The 20,802-nt window shown below is 44.5% G+C and overlaps 4 protein-coding genes across 8 annotated transcripts; all 4 read left to right on the forward strand.

Annotated features, from left to right (window-relative positions):
• The first annotated feature begins 3,272 nt into the window (after positions 1–3,272).
• Positions 3,273–7,477, forward strand: gdpd3a (glycerophosphodiester phosphodiesterase domain containing 3a). 5 transcript variants are annotated; one of them, XR_003750368.1, is made up of 12 exons: positions 3,273–3,401; positions 3,501–3,740; positions 4,202–4,244; positions 4,323–4,458; positions 4,536–4,581; positions 4,660–4,778; positions 5,356–5,445; positions 5,532–5,665; positions 5,749–5,808; positions 6,197–6,258; positions 6,701–6,752; positions 7,076–7,157. XR_003750368.1 is itself a non-coding variant. In XM_028987378.1 (11 exons), exons 2-11 carry the CDS (start codon positions 3,602–3,604, stop codon positions 7,202–7,204), a joined length of 948 nt encoding a protein of 315 aa, XP_028843211.1. In that variant the 5' UTR covers positions 3,273–3,401; positions 3,501–3,601; the 3' UTR covers positions 7,205–7,477. The 5 variants fall into 5 exon arrangements, 3 of the variants coding, with proteins under 3 accessions (XP_028843211.1, XP_028843213.1, XP_028843214.1); XR_003750367.1 differs by having other exon boundaries at positions 6,197–6,752; positions 7,076–7,159; XM_028987378.1 differs by lacking the exon at positions 6,197–6,258 and having other exon boundaries at positions 7,076–7,477.
• Positions 7,478–7,918: 441 nt separating this feature from the next.
• Positions 7,919–10,271, forward strand: ypel3 (yippee-like 3). The gene is made up of 5 exons (XM_028987397.1): positions 7,919–8,169; positions 8,260–8,486; positions 8,563–8,606; positions 8,749–8,857; positions 9,404–10,271. The coding sequence occupies exons 2-5, from the start codon at positions 8,370–8,372 to the stop codon at positions 9,491–9,493; spliced, it is 360 nt and encodes a 119-aa protein (XP_028843230.1). The 5' UTR covers positions 7,919–8,169; positions 8,260–8,369; the 3' UTR covers positions 9,494–10,271.
• Positions 10,272–12,126: 1,855 nt separating this feature from the next.
• LOC114794664 (uncharacterized) lies at positions 12,127–16,376 on the forward strand. The gene is made up of 12 exons (XM_028987370.1): positions 12,127–12,373; positions 12,889–13,000; positions 13,071–13,164; positions 13,234–13,288; positions 13,356–13,496; positions 13,573–13,733; positions 13,804–13,902; positions 14,861–15,006; positions 15,088–15,259; positions 15,342–15,454; positions 15,964–16,048; positions 16,132–16,376. The coding sequence occupies exons 1-12, from the start codon at positions 12,256–12,258 to the stop codon at positions 16,186–16,188; spliced, it is 1,353 nt and encodes a 450-aa protein (XP_028843203.1). The 5' UTR covers positions 12,127–12,255; the 3' UTR covers positions 16,189–16,376.
• rabep2 (rabaptin, RAB GTPase binding effector protein 2) lies at positions 16,268–20,786 on the forward strand. The gene is made up of 13 exons (XM_028987368.1): positions 16,268–16,579; positions 17,283–17,444; positions 17,684–17,757; positions 18,167–18,523; positions 18,598–18,693; positions 18,793–18,891; positions 18,990–19,124; positions 19,591–19,669; positions 19,774–19,785; positions 19,866–19,921; positions 19,995–20,093; positions 20,164–20,280; positions 20,351–20,786. Exons 1-13 carry the CDS (start codon positions 16,543–16,545, stop codon positions 20,453–20,455), a joined length of 1,428 nt encoding a protein of 475 aa, XP_028843201.1. The 5' UTR covers positions 16,268–16,542; the 3' UTR covers positions 20,456–20,786.
• Positions 20,787–20,802: the final 16 nt, after the last annotated feature.

Consider the following 20,802-nt stretch of genomic DNA (forward strand, 5'->3'; position numbering starts at 1 on the left):
ATCTCCGGGGAAACCGGGCCACCGGTTGCAGAAGACCTGTTGGACCAGTTCTTGTCCTAATGTGCCCTGGATGTCCAGCTAACGAGTCATTGTGTCCCCACTAAAGGACTTCAGGGCATGCTGCGGTCAGGATGTATGTGTGGTCAGCAGGGGTGCCCGGGGACAGAGGCTCTTTTCTGTACTTCGTACATGAAATTACAAAGTACAGTAAAGACCAATGAAAATCTCAGTAGTGGCTGTTGCGTGGAAGCGGTGGAATAAATAACTTATTCATATTCTTAATAGTCTATGAGCATTTAGAGAAAGCTAAAAAGCTGCTGGCACATTAACTTCAATGGAATATTGTACGCAGAGTGATTGCAGAAATCATCTAGTGCAATAACTACAAATGCAGTAGGTATCGATGAGCATTATTCAAATCCATATTTATCCCAAATGTCTACCACTCCACATGAGATCCATAGTTTTTAGCTAATTTACAAATTCCAAAAACCAGTTCTGAGGAACAAGTAGCCCTTGGCTTCCCAACAAACCAGGACATTCTTCATGCAATACGTTCTATGGGAAGTGGTAAGGTGCCTGGTGCAGATGGCTTTCCAGATGAATGTTATAAAAGTATTCTCTGCTAAAGTAATACTTTAAATAAGCCTGATGTTTGAAGAAATTCTATCAACAAAAAGGCTACTTTCCACCATGTCACTAGCAACTATAAGAGTAATACATAAATACATAAGGATCATCTTGAATGTGGCACTTACATTCTTCTCCTACTTCTTCATCGGCAGCCATTATAAAATTCTCACTAAGATACGCTCCCACCGCCAATAATACTGGATTTATTCCAGGTAGGCAATCATTTTATATTCAGTGACTTGTCAATGTCCTTTATTCCTCTATTTACATTATTACAGAAATGATACTTGTGTCCGGACTGTGCTTGAAAAGCTACAATAGTGTAGGGACAAACACAGGAAGACGTTTCATGATGCCTGGTCCCCATTCACTGACAAGACTAATCACTTATTTGAACCAATTGTGATTTCTTGCGACGTCTGTCGAGAGTTTCTATTATACCTGTGCACATACAGTACAGGCCAAAGGTTTGGACACACCTTCTCATTCAATGTGTTTTCTTTATTTTCATGACCATGACCCCCCCACACTTGTTCTCTCTTGAATTGTCACAGTGGCCTCATAGGAAATTTAGGTATGTAGAAATTAGGTATTATTATTAATATTCCTACTACTCACATGGTCATGCTCTTTCCATATTAAGATACATTACTACAAATTAGTTTTAAGAAACACTTTTTTTCTCCTCCCTTCATTTGTGGCATCCCCTGGAAGGATGGCCCTAGCATAGCATTCACCTGCTATGCCATTTACTGAGGTACTTTTTTTACCATTACATTTACAGCATTTATCAGATGCCCTTATCCAGAGCGACTTACAATCAGTAAGTTGGCACATGCATTATGTGCGTATTATGCAGTGTTTTGCTTAATAATCCTATGCATTCATTGATAAAACAGCACAAGGGATAGAATGAGTGGTGTTCATTTTAGAAGGGTTCTTTTTTTGGTCTCATCTGACCACATGACATGCTCCCAAACCTCCTCTGGATCATCCAGATGGTGTCTGGCAAACTATACTGGCCTGGACATGTGCTGGCTTGAGCAGGGGGACCTTTCGAGCGCTGCAGGATTTTAATCCATGACTTAGTGTGTTACCAGGGGTATCCCTAACGTTTTGTGCTCTGGGTGAAAACCCGCTCTGGCACCCCCAACCCCCCCAAAACATATTAAGAATTATATATTACCATTTTTTATTGTAAAGCCTGTTGTTGGAAACATACTGAACTTAACCAGGTAAACATTTATGGGGCTTTGGGATTTTCTTGTCCATCTCCCATCAGTGTTAACTCCAGTATCAACACCAATCCTCCAACTCAAGGATCACCCCAATGTAAACTAATAGACACATAAGTGCGCACATTTTTATAATTGTGACACAATGAGTTTGGATTGACAAAATAATGAATGTATGAATGAAATGTGCTTTATTTGGAAGCAGCCTGCCTCTCTTCCCTTTAAACAGGTGTGAGACTTCAGCCCAGAAGCAGCAGTAAGCAGGCATACTGAGGACACCCTGCATATATGGATCTGATAGGATTAAGGGTACACAGAGATGCTGAAGTTATCTTATTATTCACAGCTCCTTATTCGGATGGTCTGTTCCACCTTAAATACTACAGGCTGTAATGCCAGTTACTTTACACTGAAATGTCCATATTCATCATAAATCTATGTGCACACGAGCAGGTCAATTTTACAAATGTTTTAGGCCAGAAAGGTATTAGTTAATACTATTTTTACTCATTCTATTTTACCTTTTTTTGAAAAAGAATGCCATTCATCAATCCAATGCACAGTTGCCAATGTTGGGCCAGACAAGTAACACTTCATACCATTTCTAATACTTCAGATGTTGAGTGATCACCCAGATCATCACCATATACAGATATAAAACTTTCTTTAATTCTGAAACAGATTTGCTGGCTGTAAACTTCACACCCTACAGGCACAATACGGGTACTGCAGCCCGCTGAGCAGCTTTTAAGGTAGAAACTTGCACCATCTGTGGCTGCCCCACATTTTTTTTTTTGCTCCATTGGAAATGGTCTTCAGACCATTTCACTTTCTTAACTTGCACATAAAATGTTCTTTACAGTCTAAGCCCTTCTACTGATTCCCATGTGTAAACTAGCCTGTATTTTCTTCTTGTGCATGTCCTAGCCTGAGGTGGAATTCTTCTACAGAGGGTCTCTTTTTCCTGTCTTCTGACAGGACATGCAAATCCAAATGACTAGTGAATAAACTTCATGCCTTTCTTCCCCTGGCTTCAGCCTCTCAGCACTTCTATACAAACACTGACGGTTGGGTTATTTGCTGAGCCATGTACTGATGCCAGGTGGTTCTGTGGGAGCATTTCCGACCCAGATCCTCTCTATGCTGCTGCAGGATTGAAGGACATCAGTATCTGTCTGTCTGTCTGGCAGGCTGTCTTATTTCAAAGTGATCACTGTACCGTCATCATACACAAAAAAAACAAATCCAGGAGCAATGCTTCATATTGCCAGTCAGCCATGACAGGGGTGCACTACCAGCACTGGGCCACATGTTGCTCCACAGCAGGCCGTAGATCAGGAACAGCAAGTTTTAACGTCTTAAGTGGTCACGTGTTCACATTCACTGTTTCCTACTTGCATGGTTCAGACTTTTGAACTGACATTCCTTGCCTGGCTCGGGTGACAGCTTCGAGGAAACAACAGGCAAGGGAGTGGTTGGATATAAGAAACAGGATCAGACAAGCCAAGGAAACAGCAGAGTACGACTGAACAGGTAGATACAGCAGATTTTTTATTCATTTGAGATAAATTGCTTTATCTGAAAATTTGTAAATTGTGAGGTCTCACTTTTTTTTTAATTTATGAAATACAGGTCACTTGGAGTTTGGTGCAAGACATTTTTCTTTTGGACACTGGCAGGCTTTTTTCTTTTTTTTGCCTTTTCTGCATTTTTGCTATACTTTTTTGGAGAGCATGGCCAGTTACATGTACTACATCCTTCCAGCAGTAGGGGGCTACACCCTCACCTCCCTCTACCTTCTGAAGAACCCACACATTCTGCACAAGAAGAAAGAAACAAGCTTCCGGTGCAGGCACATCTCACACAGGGGAGGTGAGAATGCTGGGAGTCTGGGTCAAGGATGCGAGGTTCTCTTATCCACATACTAGTCATGTTTTTTAATATTAGTAAGTTGTACCATCTGCCTGAAGATTAAGCAATGACAAATTCACAAAACTGTATAGAAAATTACAGTCATAAACGTTACAATCAAAAGCAAAAGGTTTGCAACAGCACTACTGTGATTGATGTATGTTGTCTGTTTCAATTAATTACATAATTGTTTTGTGTAAATGTAACTACATGTAACTTATCAAAAATTTCATTGGTGTGAATTTGTTCAATTTAGTGCAGTATGAATGCTCCTTGCTGATGATTCATGCTGTTTGTAATATCATATCTTATACTTGTACTGAAATGATCCTGTTTATCAGCCGCTAGGATGTTATTTCATCTTAACTTAACCCTCCAACCTCATTTCTTAGATTTTCTTCTAAATATGTGATTATTGGCAGGGTGTGGTGAGAGGATAGAAAACACTATGGAGGCCTTTACTCAGTGAGTAAACAAACACCTAGGAGCCGAAACAGGATTGTGAAAGTGTTCCTCATCATCCTTGCTTGCTCCTCTCCGCAGTGCCACCCAGCAAGGCACCGAGATGCTGGAGCTGGACTGTCACCTGACGCGCGATGGCCAGGTGATCGTGTCACACGATGAGAATTTGCTGAGGCAAACTGGCCAAGACATCACTGTATCTACAGTGAATTTCAACGTAAGAAATATTCTTTCGTAATTTAACTGACAACAAGCCACCTTAATAACACTTGCCTTGCCTTGTGTTTGTTTTAGGAGCTCCCACTTTATAAGGAAAGTCTAGAGGTCACCTTTAACACAGGTCGGAATCATGACGTCACTGATGTCCGTTGTGTACCGAAGGTTTAAACATTAAACGCACCTTTGAAATGTGTTCCAGGTAAATTCAGTACAGGTGAGGACAGACACTTTGCCCGTCTCGAGGACGTCTTTCGCACATTTCCCAGGATGCCGGTCAATATTGAGATTAAAGAGGATAATGAAGCACTGATTAATCAGGTCACTGTCCAAGCCACAATGAATGTTCATAATCTGCACTCAAATTCAAATTCAAATTTTATTTGTCACATACACAGTCATACACGGTATGATGTGCAGTGAAATGCTTTCTGCAACTGCTACAGACCACAGTATTGCAAATGTTGCAAGTAAACAATGAACCAATATGCAAATATTGCAAACATAACCAAGTATTACACTTTTACGTCTTTAACAAGAAAGAGCAGTAAGGACCTAAAAAGCGCAGAGTCATTTTGTGCAAAGTGATTTTGTGCAAAGTGGTTTTGCACAACACCTCACTTACCTTGCGCTACTTCAACAACACAATCTGTTTCACTCTCTTGTTCTCCACAATTTCCATGTCCATATACAATGCAATTGCTAGCACACAGTTTTGTGATGAGTGTGGGAAGGGACCATGCAGTCTGGGGGTACAGAGTGGTGAGCCACCCCCCAATAGCACCAAATTTGCAGCCCTGGAGCTTATTTCGTTTCAATATTTGCTCAATTCGTTCCGATATTTACAGTTTCACTGCTGCAGTAAAATGTCTGTCTCTCTGCCCCGCCTGTGTTTCAGGTGTCTGCTCTTGTGAAGCAGTACCACCGTGAGGACATCACAGTCTGGGCTTCTAGTAGCAACCACATCATGTCAAAGTGCCGAGCAAAGGTTTCATAGTGTAACATTTGGAGTCACATGTCCGCCCCCTTTTCGTCTTCTGCTTCATTTTGCTGGTGTCTTCCCACCCTCTGCAGAACCCATGCATGCCGTACATGTTCTCCATGAAGCGTGGGATCCAGCTGCTGCTCCTGTTTTACAGTGGCTTGCTGCCATTTGTCCCTCTTGGAGAGAGCTTCCTACAGTTCTACCTGCCATGTATTTTCAACAGGTGTGTGTGTGTGTGTGTGTTCTGTCACCTTTTGCTGCATGTGTACTCATTGTGTAGTAATACCATCACACATTTTCTATTAGAACGTACATTCCAGATATGCCGATTTTGCGAAACCAGATGGTTGTCTACCTGATTGAAAAGTAAGTAGTTGCTTCCCATATATTGAATTTAAAAAATTGAAAGTGCTTGTTTTTGTCATTGTGAAACACTGCAGCACGGCAGAATGTGTCCCCTAACCAGAGCTAGGGGTGCTACTGCATGTATGGTTTAAATTCTGTTTCTTTTTCGCAGTATTCTCACACACAGCTTTAAGATTTCCACTAAAACCTTTACATTCTGATTATTTGTTGCCTATTAGGGGGATGTATTGGCAAGGATCTCACAATACCATATGTATCACCATACACATAACGATACATTGTGATACTATACAAATTGCAATATTCTACATTACACTCAAAATGTAAAAACAGAGCTAATATACAAGATGCTGTGATCGGTTTGTTATGTTTTTTCAACTTCACACAGCTGGAAATGCCAGGCAGTAATTCAATGTACCCAGCTGTAGAGCTCCATCTACAGGAGTGGAGGTTGTAGTCACATGCTGATTCTCTTCTGTCCCTGTATCGATACAATATCACCACATAAAATATTGCGATATATTGCTGTATCGATATTTTATAACACCCCTAGTAACAATCGTGTATTGCTGTGCTCTTGACTGCTTTATTTGCAGCACACCCCAACTTGCACTCCAAACAACAATCCCAGCAACTTACATTTCACTTTATACATGGTCATGCAAAGGATTTGTTTTCAGCAGCAATAACACAATGTTTTTGTTCATAACATTTTGGCTTCTGATAAATGGGACTTCTTCAGAGGGTCTCTGAGTAGGGTATCTTAGTAGTATTGACATAATCTCAATGATACCAATGCCTACTATTTAAAAAAAAAATTGAGATGCTTTATCATGCTTTATTTGGACCAAACTTGCTCTGGTGTCATTATATAACACAACATCTATTTCAGACTTACCATCAGGAAGAGCTTGTTTGATCATCTCGTCAAGAGAGGAATTCAGGTGAAAGGTCGTCTTTCCATCAGTCTGCATGCATTGATCTGCTAATTTTTTTTCACCCTGGTACTCCTTTAAACTTAAAATGATAAATTATTTTATGTTTATGATTGTCTAATGACAGTGATGCAATGGAACAGAGTAGATATTCCCTGATAGCCCGTTGTGTGTATACTATCCTGCAGATGCTGAAGAGTCAAATCACACAGCCTGTAGAAGCTCCTAAAATCAATGATTTCAATTATTTCTCTCATCTATATAATAAAACTTTAAATCAGCCAAAACTGATCCATGAGCGCTATGCTCATCTTTATTTCTCACACCCTCAGATTCACCTGTTTGTCTGCAATGAAGAACAGGACATTGAAACAGTGTTTACAGTTGGAGCAACAGGGGTGATGACTGACTACCCCACCCTTCTGAGAAACTACTTTATCAAGCAAGGACAGGAAACCTGAACACACACACACACACACACACACACACACACACACACATATATATATATATATATATATATATATACACACACACACACACACACACACACACACAGGCAACCACTGCCACAGAGTAAATCTGCACTCATACCCAACGAATCACAAACCTGGCACATCTGACATGTTTAACTCTCAAGCATTATTATACACACAATAATTTGTATACAAAATAAACACTATTATACACACTGGGATGGTAGTAGCCTAGTGGGTAACACACTTGCCTATGAACCAGAAGACTACAGGTTCAAGAGTCACAGGTTCAAATCCCACTTACTACCATTGTGTCCCTGAGCAAGACACTAAATTGCTCCTGTAACTACTGATTGTAAGTCGCTCTGGATAAGAGCGTCTGATAAATGCTGTAAATGTAATAATTTGTAAATGTAATACAAAATAAACACTATTAAACACACAATCAAACCTCTCTTATTATTATACACGCAATAATTAGTATACAATTAGTATGCAGATACACTATCGTACCTATTTGATGATCCTTCTGCTATAAACATTATAAATGAAGATGCCGTTGCAACACCTGCTGGAAGATTGTCGCCGTTCTCCTGGAGAATAAAGTTGGGACTGCTTACAATAAGAACGGCGCAGTTTGATTGGCTGTCACGAACCCCGCGACATCATTTGTAGTTTTATTGGCTGGTGACGTAGGACGACGTGCGCGCGCGTCATCGCTCCGCACGCTTTGTTTTGAAGACTGTTGTTTTTGTGTCGCACGGACGCGAGTCCGGATCCCGCGGGACCTTGAGGACCGACGCCGCCTTTATTGTCGCGCGTTAGTGGAAGGTGTCGGCGTTTTAACGTTGTTATGAACAGGACAGGTCTGCGTTTGTTTTGAACCCGCGTCTGCCTGCTGCCTGTTTTTTGGGTCCGAGGTTGGACGTCGTCTGCCGTGATCCCGTGAGGTAAATAAAATGCTGAGTCGGAGCGGTGCGTCGGTAAAGCGACGAGGATGTGCAGCATTCAGCTTGTGGCGCTTTATTTACTTCTGCCAGACACTCAGCTGCCAAGTTCGGTAAGTAGGTCAGAGCGGCGGCGCTGGACCCGGAAGCGAATCCCGACCTTCTCATTGGCTGCCGGGAACCACGTGACTGACCGGGCCGACATGGTGAAGCTGACCAAGGCCAGGACCTTCCACGCCTACCTGGACTCGTGCCACCGCAGGTACAGCTGCGTGCACTGCCGCGCCCACCTGGCCAATCACGACGACCTCATCTCCAAGGTGACGAGACAGGCCACCGCCATGTCTAGCAAACATTCGCCTTACTCGCACTAATGAAGTGTACTGTTGCCATCAGTCATTTCAGGGCAGCCAGGGCCGTGCGTACCTCTTCAACGCTGTGTGAGTATCCAGAAAAAAAGTCCGTAATACTGCTCAGTCAGGAGAAAATGCCTCTAAATCATACGTAAAAATGTTCGGACCCGACTCTCAGGAAAGCAGCAGAGGTTCTGACTTGTTCTGGTGGTTCTGGTTGATTTCTCAGTGTGAACGTGGCCTGTGGTCCAGCAGAGGAGAGGCTGCTGCTGACTGGACTTCATGCTGTGGCGGACATCTTCTGTGAGAGCTGCCATACCACGCTAGGATGGAAATATGTAAGGACACATGGCACCATTTAAGGGTCCCGGCATGAAATGTTCACTTTGTGACATTATGTAACGTTAATACGAGTTCCCCCGGCCTGTCTATGGTCCTGCAGTGGCTAGAAATGGCGATAGGAGTGCTTTGGTCATTCTGCTTCACCGATCAGAGAGCGGCAGCTCAGATGGTCAGATCAGGAATTTGTTACCTCCCATTTCTTATGATTTTTTCGCCCAGAGAATTTCCCGCCCCTCCTCTAAAAAAGGAGCTCCAGTGACCGTCATGGCTTGAAAATGTCCTCGTCCTGCCGTTGTCCTTCTCATTAGCATTTAAAGCACCAAAACGGCTCGTCCTGGGGAAATGTCATTGCGGGACTGGATTAAAGTCTGGTCATTGGTGCAAAATGTGTATGGACTGCGGACTTTCCAGTCCCTCTGGCAGAGTTCCTGCTAAATATCTCACCTCCCTCCCAGTAAATGTTTATCAAAATGCATTTTTAACCAGCTGGAAGTGTGCCTGTGATGGTCCGGCTCACACAACCTGCTCTTCTCTGTGTTCAGGAGCAGGCGTTTGAGCTGAGCCAGAAGTACAAGGAGGGAAAGTTCATCATTGAAGTTTCCCACATGATCAAGGATAACGGGTGGGACTGAGCAGGGAGGAGAAACGAACTCCCGCATGACACGACATGTCTCTGCTTGTGGCTTAGCTAACCGTAGCATTTGATGTGCATTTTTATAATGTTGCTCAAAGTCCAGAACCTGAGCGAGAGATAAAAGCATGGTGGAATTTCATGTCCCGTGTTCTCTTGGTTCTGCTGGAATTATTTCTGTACAGACGAGAATAATAATTACAGGATTATGTTCATCTGGGACAGTTTTTAATCAACGACATGGGTTTACTGTTTGAGGGGAAAGCTGAGTAAGGATGAAGTTGAATTTTGAATATTACCAAAATTTTCATGCCACAAATTAAGTGCAAAACAATGCAGAATTTGAATGCATACAGAGTAGGTATAGATAAAGTGCAATGTATATAAGATTTATTTTGTGTGAGTGTGAGAGACTGCGAGTCGTTTTATGAGTTGACTTTCATTTGTATGCATATAGTGAGTGAGGTTTCAACACATCCACCAGAAGAGCAGTGCTACACCCGCTGGTTTGTGCAGTTACGGACGCATGAGTAGAGTAGATGTGTTCTGATGTGCTTATATGCAAATATACTGGCAAATCAATATGCTGTTCCTGAACTCTTCAAATTACGTGAAGTAATTCTAGTTATTTAAAAGGATTTAATTAAAATTATTACTGTTTTTCAAATAAAATATGCAAATACAGGCTGACATTTAGCATGTATAGCAGCATTACAAATTGGTTGTATGAAATGACTTTTGTTTTGTATGTGTTTTACTATTAAAGATTTTAGCATTAATACTCAATTCTCCTGTGTTCATTAGGATGTCAGTGCAAATAAAACTATCGCTGGTCGTCCCTAACTGACTACTCACTAAGGAATCTAGTTTCTATATTAATATTGATTGGATATTACCTTCTCAAAACTGTTGTAGGGGATCTGGGCGTTCTCTTAGATCCCTCATGTTTGATTTACACCTCGTGTCACTCTCCACAATTTCATTTGCCACCTCTGGTCTTTTCTGTCATTTTGTTCTCTGACACCTTGGTGGATTGGGATTTGAACCGGCAACCTTCTGATTACGGGGCTACTTCCTTAACCAATAGGCCACCACTGTATATAAAAATGATGTTGGGCTTGTGAAATCACTATATAAATTACATACACTTATTTTAATTAATATTATTCATTAGACTGTTTTTTATTGATGTATTTTTTATATTTGTATATATTACATACACTTCACTTGAGAGGTGAATATGGATTTTTATTTGTTAATTCACATATATCAAAAATTATTTTATGCAGATATTGTCATACAACCTAATAGATGTTTGTTCACCAAAGGTCTGGAGAACAGTACAATAATGAGTGTCTACAGCAACTGTGAAGCATGGAGGTTTCTTGCCAGTTTGAAGTGGCATTTTGATGAAAGGATACTTATTCACAAAGAAATACCATCAGGTATGATGGATACCCAAATTTGTTCTGCAGCAGGACAACAACCCTAAACATACAGCCAATGTCATTAAGAACAATCTTCAAGATAAAGAATAAAAAGGAATCTCGGAGATGATGGTATGATCCCACACCCCAAGACATTTGATCTACCTGTACTATGTTATCAAATACATACATACAGTCATGGCCAAAAGTTTTGAGAATGACACAAATACTGGTTTTCGCAAAGTTTGCTGCTTCAGTGTTTTTAATCAACTTTTGGGTCAAATCCTGACTGATGGCAACCTTTTCCTTCATAATCAGTGCTTGGAGTTTGTCAGAATTGTTTAGTTTTTATTTGAGGCTTGACCACAAGTTCTAAATTGGATTAAGTTCCTGGGAGTTTCCTGGCCATGGACCCAAAATTTTAATGTTTTGTTCCCCGAGCCACTTAGTTCTCACTTTGGCCTTATGGCACGGAGCTTCATCGTGCTTGAAAACTCACCTTTCCTCTCCGGACAATAATTTTTTCAGATGCCCCAAACAATCAGAAAGGGGCAAATGGGCAGAGAAAATGACGTTACTCCAGTCCTCAGCAGGCCAACCCCTCTACTTTTGCAGAATTTCACCCTGACCTTGATGTTTTTCTTGGAGAAGTTTTTGATGATCTGATAAATGGTTTAGGTGCAATCTTAGAAGCAGCGATATTCTTGCCTGTGATGCCTTTTTATGCGACACAACAATGACTGCCTGTGTTTCCTTGCAGGTAACCATGGTTAACAGAGGTAGAACAATGATTTCAAGCATCACCCTCCTTTTAAAGCACTCAGTCTGCTATTCTAACTCAGTCAGCATGACAGAATGATCTCCACCCTTGTTGCTCTTCAACACTCTTACTTGCGTTAAAGAGATGATCACTGAAATGATCTCAGCAGGGCCTTTTGTGGCATGGCTGAAATGCAGTGGAAATGTTTTTTGGGATTAAGTTCGTTTTCATGGAACTTTTCGCAACATTCTTTAGTATATGCAAATTGCCATTATAAAAAAGGAGCAAACTTTGTGAAAACCAGTATTTGTGTCATTCTCAAAACTTTTGGCCACGACTGCACATGAGAAGCGGCACTGGATTTCCATTGGTTCATGAAACAGGAAGCAGAATGCAGAGCGCGGCCGGATTCAGGGGCAGAACTACATTTCCCAGCATGCCTCGCGCACTTCCGTTGACGTGTCCACAGCGAGCCGGGCCGATTTAAACTTCGGCTGCAGAAAGGCTATTTTACATCCAGATTCCAGACTCTCGGAAGAATTCGGTCACCACTCCTAATTTTGCGTGAAGTTTACGATGTCCGGGAAAATTAAGAGTAGGAGTGCGGCGAATGCCGACCTGACTTCGGGAAGCATCTCCTGCGATGAGCGCATTTTACGGGATTGTCATCAGATGTACACCGATGGGGACAGCGGTGAGTTTAGGCCATGGCGGGTACCTGAAATGGGTCTTGGGGCGAGTGCCGGTGTTGTACCGTATTCGACCAAATCGTAGGAAGAGTGCAGTCGGATCAGCTTCTCGGATTAATAAATCCAGTTTTATTATTCAATACTTATTTGCTTTCAGTTGCTGTTGACATTATTCATTTAAGTTTTTTAGCATTGACTTTATGATATTTGTATAGCTTTATTATACCTCAACATCTTGAGCAGTTGTGGTGCAGTGGTGGCCTAGCGGTTAAGGAAGCGGCCCAAGGTGCCACTGAGGTGCCACTGAGCAAAGGACTGTCCCCACACACTGCTCCCCGGGTGCCTGTCATGGCTGCCCAATGCTCACTCAGGGTGATGGGATAAATTCAGAGGACAAATTTCGCTGTGTGCACTGTGAGCTGTGCTGCTGTGTATCACATGTGACAATCCCTCTAGGCAGGGGTCACATCACGCTGTGGACGTCTTGAAATGACTGCTTTTCCTTCCACTCCGTTTTCAGGGCTCATAACTATCGCCCAGTCCGTGGGCTTGACCCTCTTGCCGCCACGTAAAAAGATCACCGTGCTGCTGATGGGGAATCACTCTGCGGGGAAGAGCACCTTCATTAACTGGTGAGTCGGTGACAGTGCCGCCCGGGCGCTTGCCGCTCGCTCCGCCTGACCTCTGTGCTGACCTTCGCAGGTATGTTGAGGAGCATATCCAGAGGACCGGGGTGGCCATTGAGACCCAGGGCTTCAGCTTTGTCACCAGCGGTCGGAAGAGAGAGTCCCTGACGGTGAGTGGAGCACCAGGGCTGCGGCCTTCAGCCTCGCTTCTCAACTGAAGACTTTTTATCTGTTTGTAGGGGAATGCGACCCTTCACCTCTACCCCCATTTCAAACCTTTACAAGAGTTTAAAGGTCAGTGGTATGATGGATTTATCGGTGGTTTCACTTGGTCTTACCTTTTAATCTCCAAACCCGCAAGGCGTGGCCGAATATCTGAGCACCGAGGTCTGCACATCCCGCCAGAAGCGCTTCAGCCTGGTGACTTTTGTTGACACCCCAGGTCTTGTGGATGGGGACATGAAGTACCCCTTTGATGTAGACCAGGCCATCCTGTGGTTAGGTGTGTGTTTGGAGTTGTGTGCGTTTGCTGGTTTTCACGTTCACGCTGTGACCACCACAATCCCGCCTGTCCGTAGGTGAGCTGTGTGACCTCATCTTGGTTTTTTTTGACCCAATGGGTCAGGCTCTGTGCAAACGCACTCTGAACATCGTGGAAAAGCTCAACGAGAAGCAGGGGGACCGGCTGCGTTTCTACCTCAGCAAAGCCGATGAGGCGGGGGGCGAGTCCGACCGGCAGGTAATGGCCGACCATGCTAAACGGCGGATACGAGGATTGAAGGCTGTTCTAACACCCGCCCTCTTCTCAGAGAGTGATGATGCAGATTGTTCAGGAACTCTGCAAGCGTCCGGGGCTCAACAAGTGTGGTTTTGATATGCCCACTATTTATGTGCCCAACCCAAACAAGGTAGAGTAACTAGTCCTATCCCATCTTCCAAACATTATAGGAAGGGAAATATATCAGTTCACTAATTATTGTATACACACATTTCATTAAGGAACATAGTAAATAGTGTACGGTCAGGTGATAGTCGCCAATTCATGTAGCATGTGTGCCTTTTTATTACATAAATGAGTAAAGGAATATATTTTGGAAAGAAAGAATCCACAATGGTCCCTGAAGTCACTTGAAACAGACAAAATAATCTATACATTTCGCTTTACTGAAAACAAACAAAACGAAAAATCGATTTTTCGCTGCAATCAAGCAATTCCTGAGACTCTCAGTGAGATTTCTGCTCTGGTCGACAGGTATCTTGGCCCGCTCTTGGTGAGCAAGCTTCTCTGGCTGTTTGAAGGACCCTTCCACAGACGCTCGATAGGATTCAGATCAGGGCTCATAGACGGCTGTGCGGCCATGTCCAGGGAGGTCTCCTACAGACGCATGGAGGTGCTACTGTTGTCACGGCAACATCAAATTACTTTGAGATGGTCTTCTAGCCTTTACGTTTGAACGTGCTTGTCTATGGCTTTCTGTGGTCCATGTTCAGTGTGGAACACACCGTAAAACCAGACAGCACAGTGACTACTTTTCATTACTGGACACCCCTTCGTTTAACTGGTCCCTATAGTCAAATTATTTTCAGTCTTTTCTAGGGGTACAGTAATTTGTCCAGTTTCATAAGTTTCTTCTTTAATATAATTCTGTTAAACCACAATTCAAAGGCAATGTCTGGTTTTCATTTGTTAAATTTTGTCAGTTCCACGTGATTTTAGTCACCATTGTGGGTTTTTCTGTCTGTAACGGAAGGGCACCAACAATCACAGTTTACCCTCCTCGGGTACATTTACATGCATGTCCATGTGCAACCCCACAAATGAAGCGTGCGCTTTGTGTGTGACTCGGTCTCTGTGTTCGCGCCCAGCCCAGTCGCTGCGTCAACCAGATCGAGGAGGTGTGTCGCACCGTCGAGAAGACCATTAACCAGACCGTGCAGAACACGCTCAACTCTCTGGAGAAGGACTGCGAGCTGACGATCGAGGCCATCTCGGAGACCCTCAGTAATGACCGGTACTGATCCAGCCGCACGGGCAGCGTGTCCCGGACACCGTCTCTGCCGTTGTCATGAACCCCGTCCCCTGTCCCCTCCAGGCAGTGCAGGGTGGAGAACCGGCGTGCTCGGTGTAAGGGGTGTGTGTTTGGCATGCTGGGATTTATGGTTCCCTTGCTGTTGCTGGCCGTGCTGCTTCTGAGCTCCGTGTCCAGAGAGGTTATGGTGATGGCCCTGGGTGACAATGGCACTGACATGCTGGAGCTCTATTTGGTGAGTGTACGTGTAGAGAGCATAAAAAAAAAAAAAAAAGAAACGTCTCCCTCTATAACGCCTCTGTGACTTCTTCCTCCAGTCCCCGGCAGAGAAGGCACTTGAATCCATGTCCTCAGATGTCCAGCTGTACTGCAGTATTGGTCTTGTTCTCTTGTCTTTCATCCTCATCCTCATCGCCCGCTTCTCGTTCCGGTAAGAAATAAGCCGGATGAGCCCTGGACATTCTTTTGTGTGGGGGCCCGGCATTGGTGGCCTAGTTGTTTCAGTTCGAATCCCGAAACGCCGGGGTAACACTGAGCAAAGCGCCGTCCCCGCACACTGCTCACCAAGGGTGATGGTTACATGCAGAGGACACCTTTAATAAGCAGCAGAAAACCCACTTGTTTAAAAAGCATTTCAGACGAGTCTAACACACACACACACACACAAATAAAAAACACATTGTCTTGCACTTAACAATTTCTGAGCATGTTCCATTCCTGACAAGTTGGGCCTTATCAGGGCTCTTAGTTTTCTAACTCACAATCTAAAGAAACCGAACGCGAATTGCTGGTGTCTTGTAAGTCGCTTTGGATAAAAGAGGCTGCCAAGTAAAGTAAAGTAAAGTGGACACATTTCACCGTGTGTGGTGCTGTTTTTCACAACGACAATCACGTCACTATTTATTGTCTTCGTCTTTTATGCTGCTTGTTTTCATTTAGGACGAAACACACACTTTCTGGAAGACAAAAAAGACAACTGCAGGAAAAGCTGGAGTACGTCCAAGATGTGGTGAAGAGTAAGAAGGTGGGACTTGTCCCCGCACGGGACCTGACGCCGCGATTTCTGGTGCTGCGCTCCATTACTGACGAGCCTTCTCTGTCCCACAGAAAACTCTGTATGAAGAATATCTGCGCCAGAGTGTGTGTGACCACGACCTGGCGTGACTGTGACCACGACCTGGCGTGACGCGACTTCCTGGCTGGAGGTCCAGAACTGTCACCACTCCCCCCCGTCGGGCTTTTAATGGCACTGTGTCCTGTGTCCGGACTGTACTTGTATGTGACGTAAAACGAACTTCCGTGTCTGTACTTGATTTATAATGAACGACGATAATAAAGAGTTGTTACGTGAACGCTGCGTGTAGTGAGCCGCGTCCCCCACACCCACCCGCGGCCACCGCGCCCATCGCGCCCCGGTCCTCCGGCCCGGAGGAAGTTTCGTAATGTCCGTCAGGAGGGCGAGACCGGGGGACAGGAGTTTCCTGAAGTTCGTCCCCGGTACGCGCGGCGGGGAGGAAGATGGAGAACAAGAGCGAGAACCCGGCCGAGCCTGCAGGTAGGAGCGCGGCTAGCGGCGACGCTAATGGCGGAAATGTCGCCCGTGTCGTGTTGTTTAGCCTCCCTGAGCGCTGGCTGCCTCCTGTCGGGTTTCGGGAGAATCCAGCAGCGCCGAGCTTCTGCTAAGGGGTGGTGGCGGGTTACACACTCGCCTGCGAGCCAGAAGACCCAGGTTCAAACCCCACTTACTACCGTCGTGTCCCTGAACAAGACACTTAACCCTGTGTGTCTCCAGGGGGGGACTGTCCCTGTAACAACTGGTTTACAGCATTTATCAGACGCCCTTATCCAGAGCGACTTACAATCAGTAGTTACAGGGACAGTCCCCCCCTGGAGACACTCAGGGTTAAGTGTCCTGCTCAGGGACACAATGGTAGTAAGCGGGATTTGAACCTGGGTCTTCTGGTTCATAGGAGAGTGTGTTACCCACTAATCTACTACCACCCCACCCTACTGGTTGTAAGTCGCTCTGGATAAGGGCGCCTGACAAATGCTGTAAATGTAAAATGTAATGCTAAGCGCGCCAGGCTGTGCTGTACGGGAACTTTCCAAAATGACCGTGTCCCTCTGGAAGTGCAAGTGGTCGTGCTGACTGTTCAGTAAGTCGCGAACTCTTCACCAGAGACGTTCGCTTTGTTCAGGTGTTCGTGTTTCAGCCATTTTAATCGGAGTAACGCGGAGTTGAACCCTCTCTGCTGCAGACCTGGTGGGGAGTCTGCAGGCTCGCCTCGGCGAGTACGAAGCCCAGCTGGAGCACTGGAAGGGCCTGGCCACCATCTGTGAACTCGGCAAACAGGAAGAGCTTGGGGAGCTCCAGAAGCAATGTGACCAAGAGATCGAGTCTTTACGGGAGGCTCTAAGAGGTAGTGAAAGTGGAAGTGAAGCGATTGTCATTGTGAAACTCTGCAGCACAGCACACGGTGACACAGCGAAATGTGTCCTCTGCATTTAACCATCACCCTTGGTGAGCAGTGGGCAGCCATGACAGGCGCCCGGGGAGGAGTGTGTTGGGACCTCAGTGGTACCCGTCCTTTCCGTATGATGCTGAGGAGGTGAGACGGAGGCGAGTGGTTCGCTGTTTTTCACACCCGTTTTCTCCCAGAAACAGTGTTGCAGTATGAAGCCAGACTGTCAGCTGTGCAGTGCAGCAGAACTGGACTTCCTGCTGAGAGCAAGGTACATGTCACTGTTGGTATCGTTTCCAGTGCTGTTCGCAGGACCAAAGGCAGGATGTGTATTTAGAGCCGTTTTCACACTTATATACTTTCACAATATTTTTTAATGTTTGTTGAATCATTTTGGCTTTTCTAATTGTCATTAAGCAATTAGAAACAATTTTTAGGTTAAAGACATAAAAGTGTAATATTTGGTTATGTTTGCAATATTTGCATATTGGTTCATTGATTACTTGCAATATTTGTAGCAGTCGCTAAAAGCATTTCACTGCATATCATACTGTGTATGTGACAAATAAAATTTTACATTTGAATTATCACTTCAGTGTTCATTGAAATTCCTTCATTTTTCATTGAATTAATACTGAAGCATTTTGAAGTGTTTGAACATGGTCGTCTGTCCCTTTTAGACAAGTGTAAAGAAAGGAACGGTGGAGGGGAGCTTGGTGCCTTTGGAGGGCACTCTGGAGGCTGGAAGCTGTGGACATCCTGAGACACTGGACAGTGACCCAGGAGAGGGTCTGACAGAGGGGCTTGAGGTCGAGCGGACTGGGCTGCTTATGGAGGGCTATTTCTCGCTGCCCAATGACGCCTCCTCTCTCTCCTCATTCTCCCTGGACACACCTTCCCTGCTCAGACATGTACCCCCACAGGATGATACCGCTTCCATTATTTCAACAGGGACCCTGGTACCCGAAGCCATCTACCTGCCTCCGGCTGGACATCGTCTGGTAACTCACGCAGACTGGGATGCTCTCCATTCACAGGTGAACTCGCGCAGACACACGTGGCTCGCTGAAACAACACACGGAACTGATCGTCGTCGTTCTGGTGTGTTCAGGTCGCAGAGCTCCAGGGGGAAGTCGGTCAGCTCCGCGGACAGCGAGCTGCGCTGGAGAGAGAGCTGGAGACTCAGACCACGGAGACAAAAGAGCAGGTTCTGGTCACTCCGACACCGGCAGCTTTATACCGTTGGGGGAATAGCAAATGGCCGGGTGGCTCACAGATCTTCTCTGCTGCTCACTTCTGCCGCCAGGTGACCGTTCTGCAAGCTCAGGTGCAAACCTCAGAGGCTCTCCTGGAGGAGCTGCAGACGTCCTTCAGCCATTCGCAGAGTGCCGTGCAGAGCAGACTGGTGAGTAGGGGTGTTGCGATTAGTCGTAATCGAATGGAACCATGAGACCAGTGAAGGTTCGCACCTCAGAAACCCACTTTCTGGCTGTGTTTGTGCAGACAGAGCTGTCACTGTCTCAGAGGCGACTGTGCAGTGAACTGACGAGGCTGAAAGGACAAGAGACCGAGGGGGAGGAGGAGGACGAGGACGAAGGGACCAGAGCCGTGCAGACACCCATCAGTGTGGCGCTTCAGGTAACCCCGGTGACACGCCTGTCTTCTGCAGACAGGACTTTTCGCTTTTTCAGTTGTCATGGAATTGCAAAATGTCAACATTTGATTTACATGTGTGGAATGAAATATAATTAATTGGCAAATCCTTGTATTATATTTTATTTACATTTAAAATTTGTTATATAGACAGAACCCCTTGAACTTTATGCACATTTTGTCACCTTAGAACCACAAACTTAAATGTTTTTTTTAATCGAGATTTTATGTGAACATAATTGTGAAATTGGGCTGTCAATATTTAATGCGTTAAAATAAATGAACCTCATTAACGTTATGGACTTTTATTTCATTTTGTTTATCCACACACTTATCCCCACTTGTCTCTGTAATAGTTTTACAAATACAGTGCAGCAAGCTTTAGTCAGAAAAATTTTTTGTGATTTAATTTATTGCGAAATGTGTGATTAATTAGTCCTTCTACCTTTAGGGGGCGCACTGTGAGGAGAGGCTTTGTATTGAAATCGTGAACTTGAAGGAGCAGTTGGAGACACGGACTGAGGAGAGCGGTCTGTCTTTATCTTCTTAAGCTTGATTACCATCCATGCATTCCTTTGTGATTATCTCACCATTTTTTATAAATCTTCCCATTCAAAAAAAACTATTTTCACAGAGGTTTTGGAAGGTGAGTTATCAGTAGATTATATATGTAAATGTACCTGGTGTCACTTGGTGACTTAAAACACGGATTCTTTTGCGATTCAGTCCAGCTGTCCAGTCTTAAAACGGAGACTGAGCGTATTCAGAGCCAGAAGGAAAAGGTAAGTACGCGTTAAGGATCAATGCTGGAAATGTCTCTTCTGATTGGACTCTAATGGGCCTTTGTGTGCTCAGGTGGAGGGAGAGCTGCAGGAGTGCCGTACCGAACTTCAGGGTCTGAGACTGGCCCTTAGTCACCTCCACCGAGACAGCAAGACATTGAGCAGTGATAAGGTACGTGGAGTACTATTTGAAAGTTCCGTGTCCAGGACACCGTCTGGATGTGCTTTCTTGCTCCTCTCAGGCGGTGTTGCATCAACAGTGCCTGGAGCTGCGCAGTCAGGTGATCAGCCTGTGCAGCCAGCTGGACACCAGCCAGGCGGTGCAGCGTGACTTTGTGCAGCTGTCACAGTCCCTGCAGGTACACTGACCACTGCTCACCCCCCCACACGTCACTGTCACTGTACTCTGAACCGCTTTATGTATTTCAGGTGAAGCTGGAGTTAATTCGTCAGGCGGAGACTCTAGATCAAGTGAAGGAGATATTAGGGGAGGGGCTTAATTCGGAAGGGGTCCCGCCAACTGATGACACTTGAGGTCATTGCCTTTGTGAAGGATTCCTGCTTGAAACTCTCTGGCCGCTCTAACACTGGTGTGTTTTCAGTCCCTGTACTGTATTTCAAGCTAAATCAGCCCTCCTTTTAGGTGATGTAGGGAAATTAGTGTTTTTTTTAACATGCATAATATTTATAAATGTTTGTGTGTTTTTATATATATATATAATTTTGTAGGTAATTATGTTTTCGAACAGTCACTCCTTTGAGGAATTAATATGATTTACTCAATTAATTGAAAAAGGATTAATTTATATTCCCTGATTGTATTGATGCAATATATGCAACATTAAAAATACTTTTTTATTTGTGAGCTGTCTCTGAATTGT

Source organism: Denticeps clupeoides, chromosome 7 (genome assembly GCF_900700375.1).
Source record: "Denticeps clupeoides chromosome 7, fDenClu1.1, whole genome shotgun sequence".
Taxonomy (NCBI): Eukaryota; Metazoa; Chordata; class Actinopteri; order Clupeiformes; family Denticipitidae; genus Denticeps; species Denticeps clupeoides.

What these genes read in the sequence shown, in the direction of transcription:
- gdpd3a (XM_028987378.1), top strand. Translation starts at nt 3,602, where the DNA reads ATGGCCAGTTACATGTACTACATCCTTCCAGCAGTAGGGGGCTACACC. An exon ending in AGAGGTCACCTTTAACACAG is followed by an intron (nt 4,582 to 4,659) that starts GTCGGAATCATG and finishes AATGTGTTCCAG; the next exon opens with GTAAATTCAGTACAGGTGAG. An exon ending in TCGTCAAGAGAGGAATTCAG is followed by an intron (nt 6,753 to 7,075) that starts GTGAAAGGTCGT and finishes TCACACCCTCAG; the next exon opens with ATTCACCTGTTTGTCTGCAA.
- ypel3 (XM_028987397.1), top strand. Translation starts at nt 8,370, where the DNA reads ATGGTGAAGCTGACCAAGGCCAGGACCTTCCACGCCTACCTGGACTCG. An exon ending in ACGACGACCTCATCTCCAAG is followed by an intron (nt 8,487 to 8,562) that starts GTGACGAGACAG and finishes TGTTGCCATCAG; the next exon opens with TCATTTCAGGGCAGCCAGGG. An exon ending in CCACGCTAGGATGGAAATAT is followed by an intron (nt 8,858 to 9,403) that starts GTAAGGACACAT and finishes CTCTGTGTTCAG; the next exon opens with GAGCAGGCGTTTGAGCTGAG.
- LOC114794664 (XM_028987370.1), top strand. Translation starts at nt 12,256, where the DNA reads ATGTCCGGGAAAATTAAGAGTAGGAGTGCGGCGAATGCCGACCTGACT. An exon ending in AAGAGCACCTTCATTAACTG is followed by an intron (nt 13,001 to 13,070) that starts GTGAGTCGGTGA and finishes TGACCTTCGCAG; the next exon opens with GTATGTTGAGGAGCATATCC. An exon ending in GGAAGAGAGAGTCCCTGACG is followed by an intron (nt 13,165 to 13,233) that starts GTGAGTGGAGCA and finishes ATCTGTTTGTAG; the next exon opens with GGGAATGCGACCCTTCACCT.
- rabep2 (XM_028987368.1), top strand. Translation starts at nt 16,543, where the DNA reads ATGGAGAACAAGAGCGAGAACCCGGCCGAGCCTGCAG. An exon ending in GACTTCCTGCTGAGAGCAAG is followed by an intron (nt 17,758 to 18,166) that starts GTACATGTCACT and finishes TGTCCCTTTTAG; the next exon opens with ACAAGTGTAAAGAAAGGAAC. An exon ending in GGGATGCTCTCCATTCACAG is followed by an intron (nt 18,524 to 18,597) that starts GTGAACTCGCGC and finishes TGGTGTGTTCAG; the next exon opens with GTCGCAGAGCTCCAGGGGGA.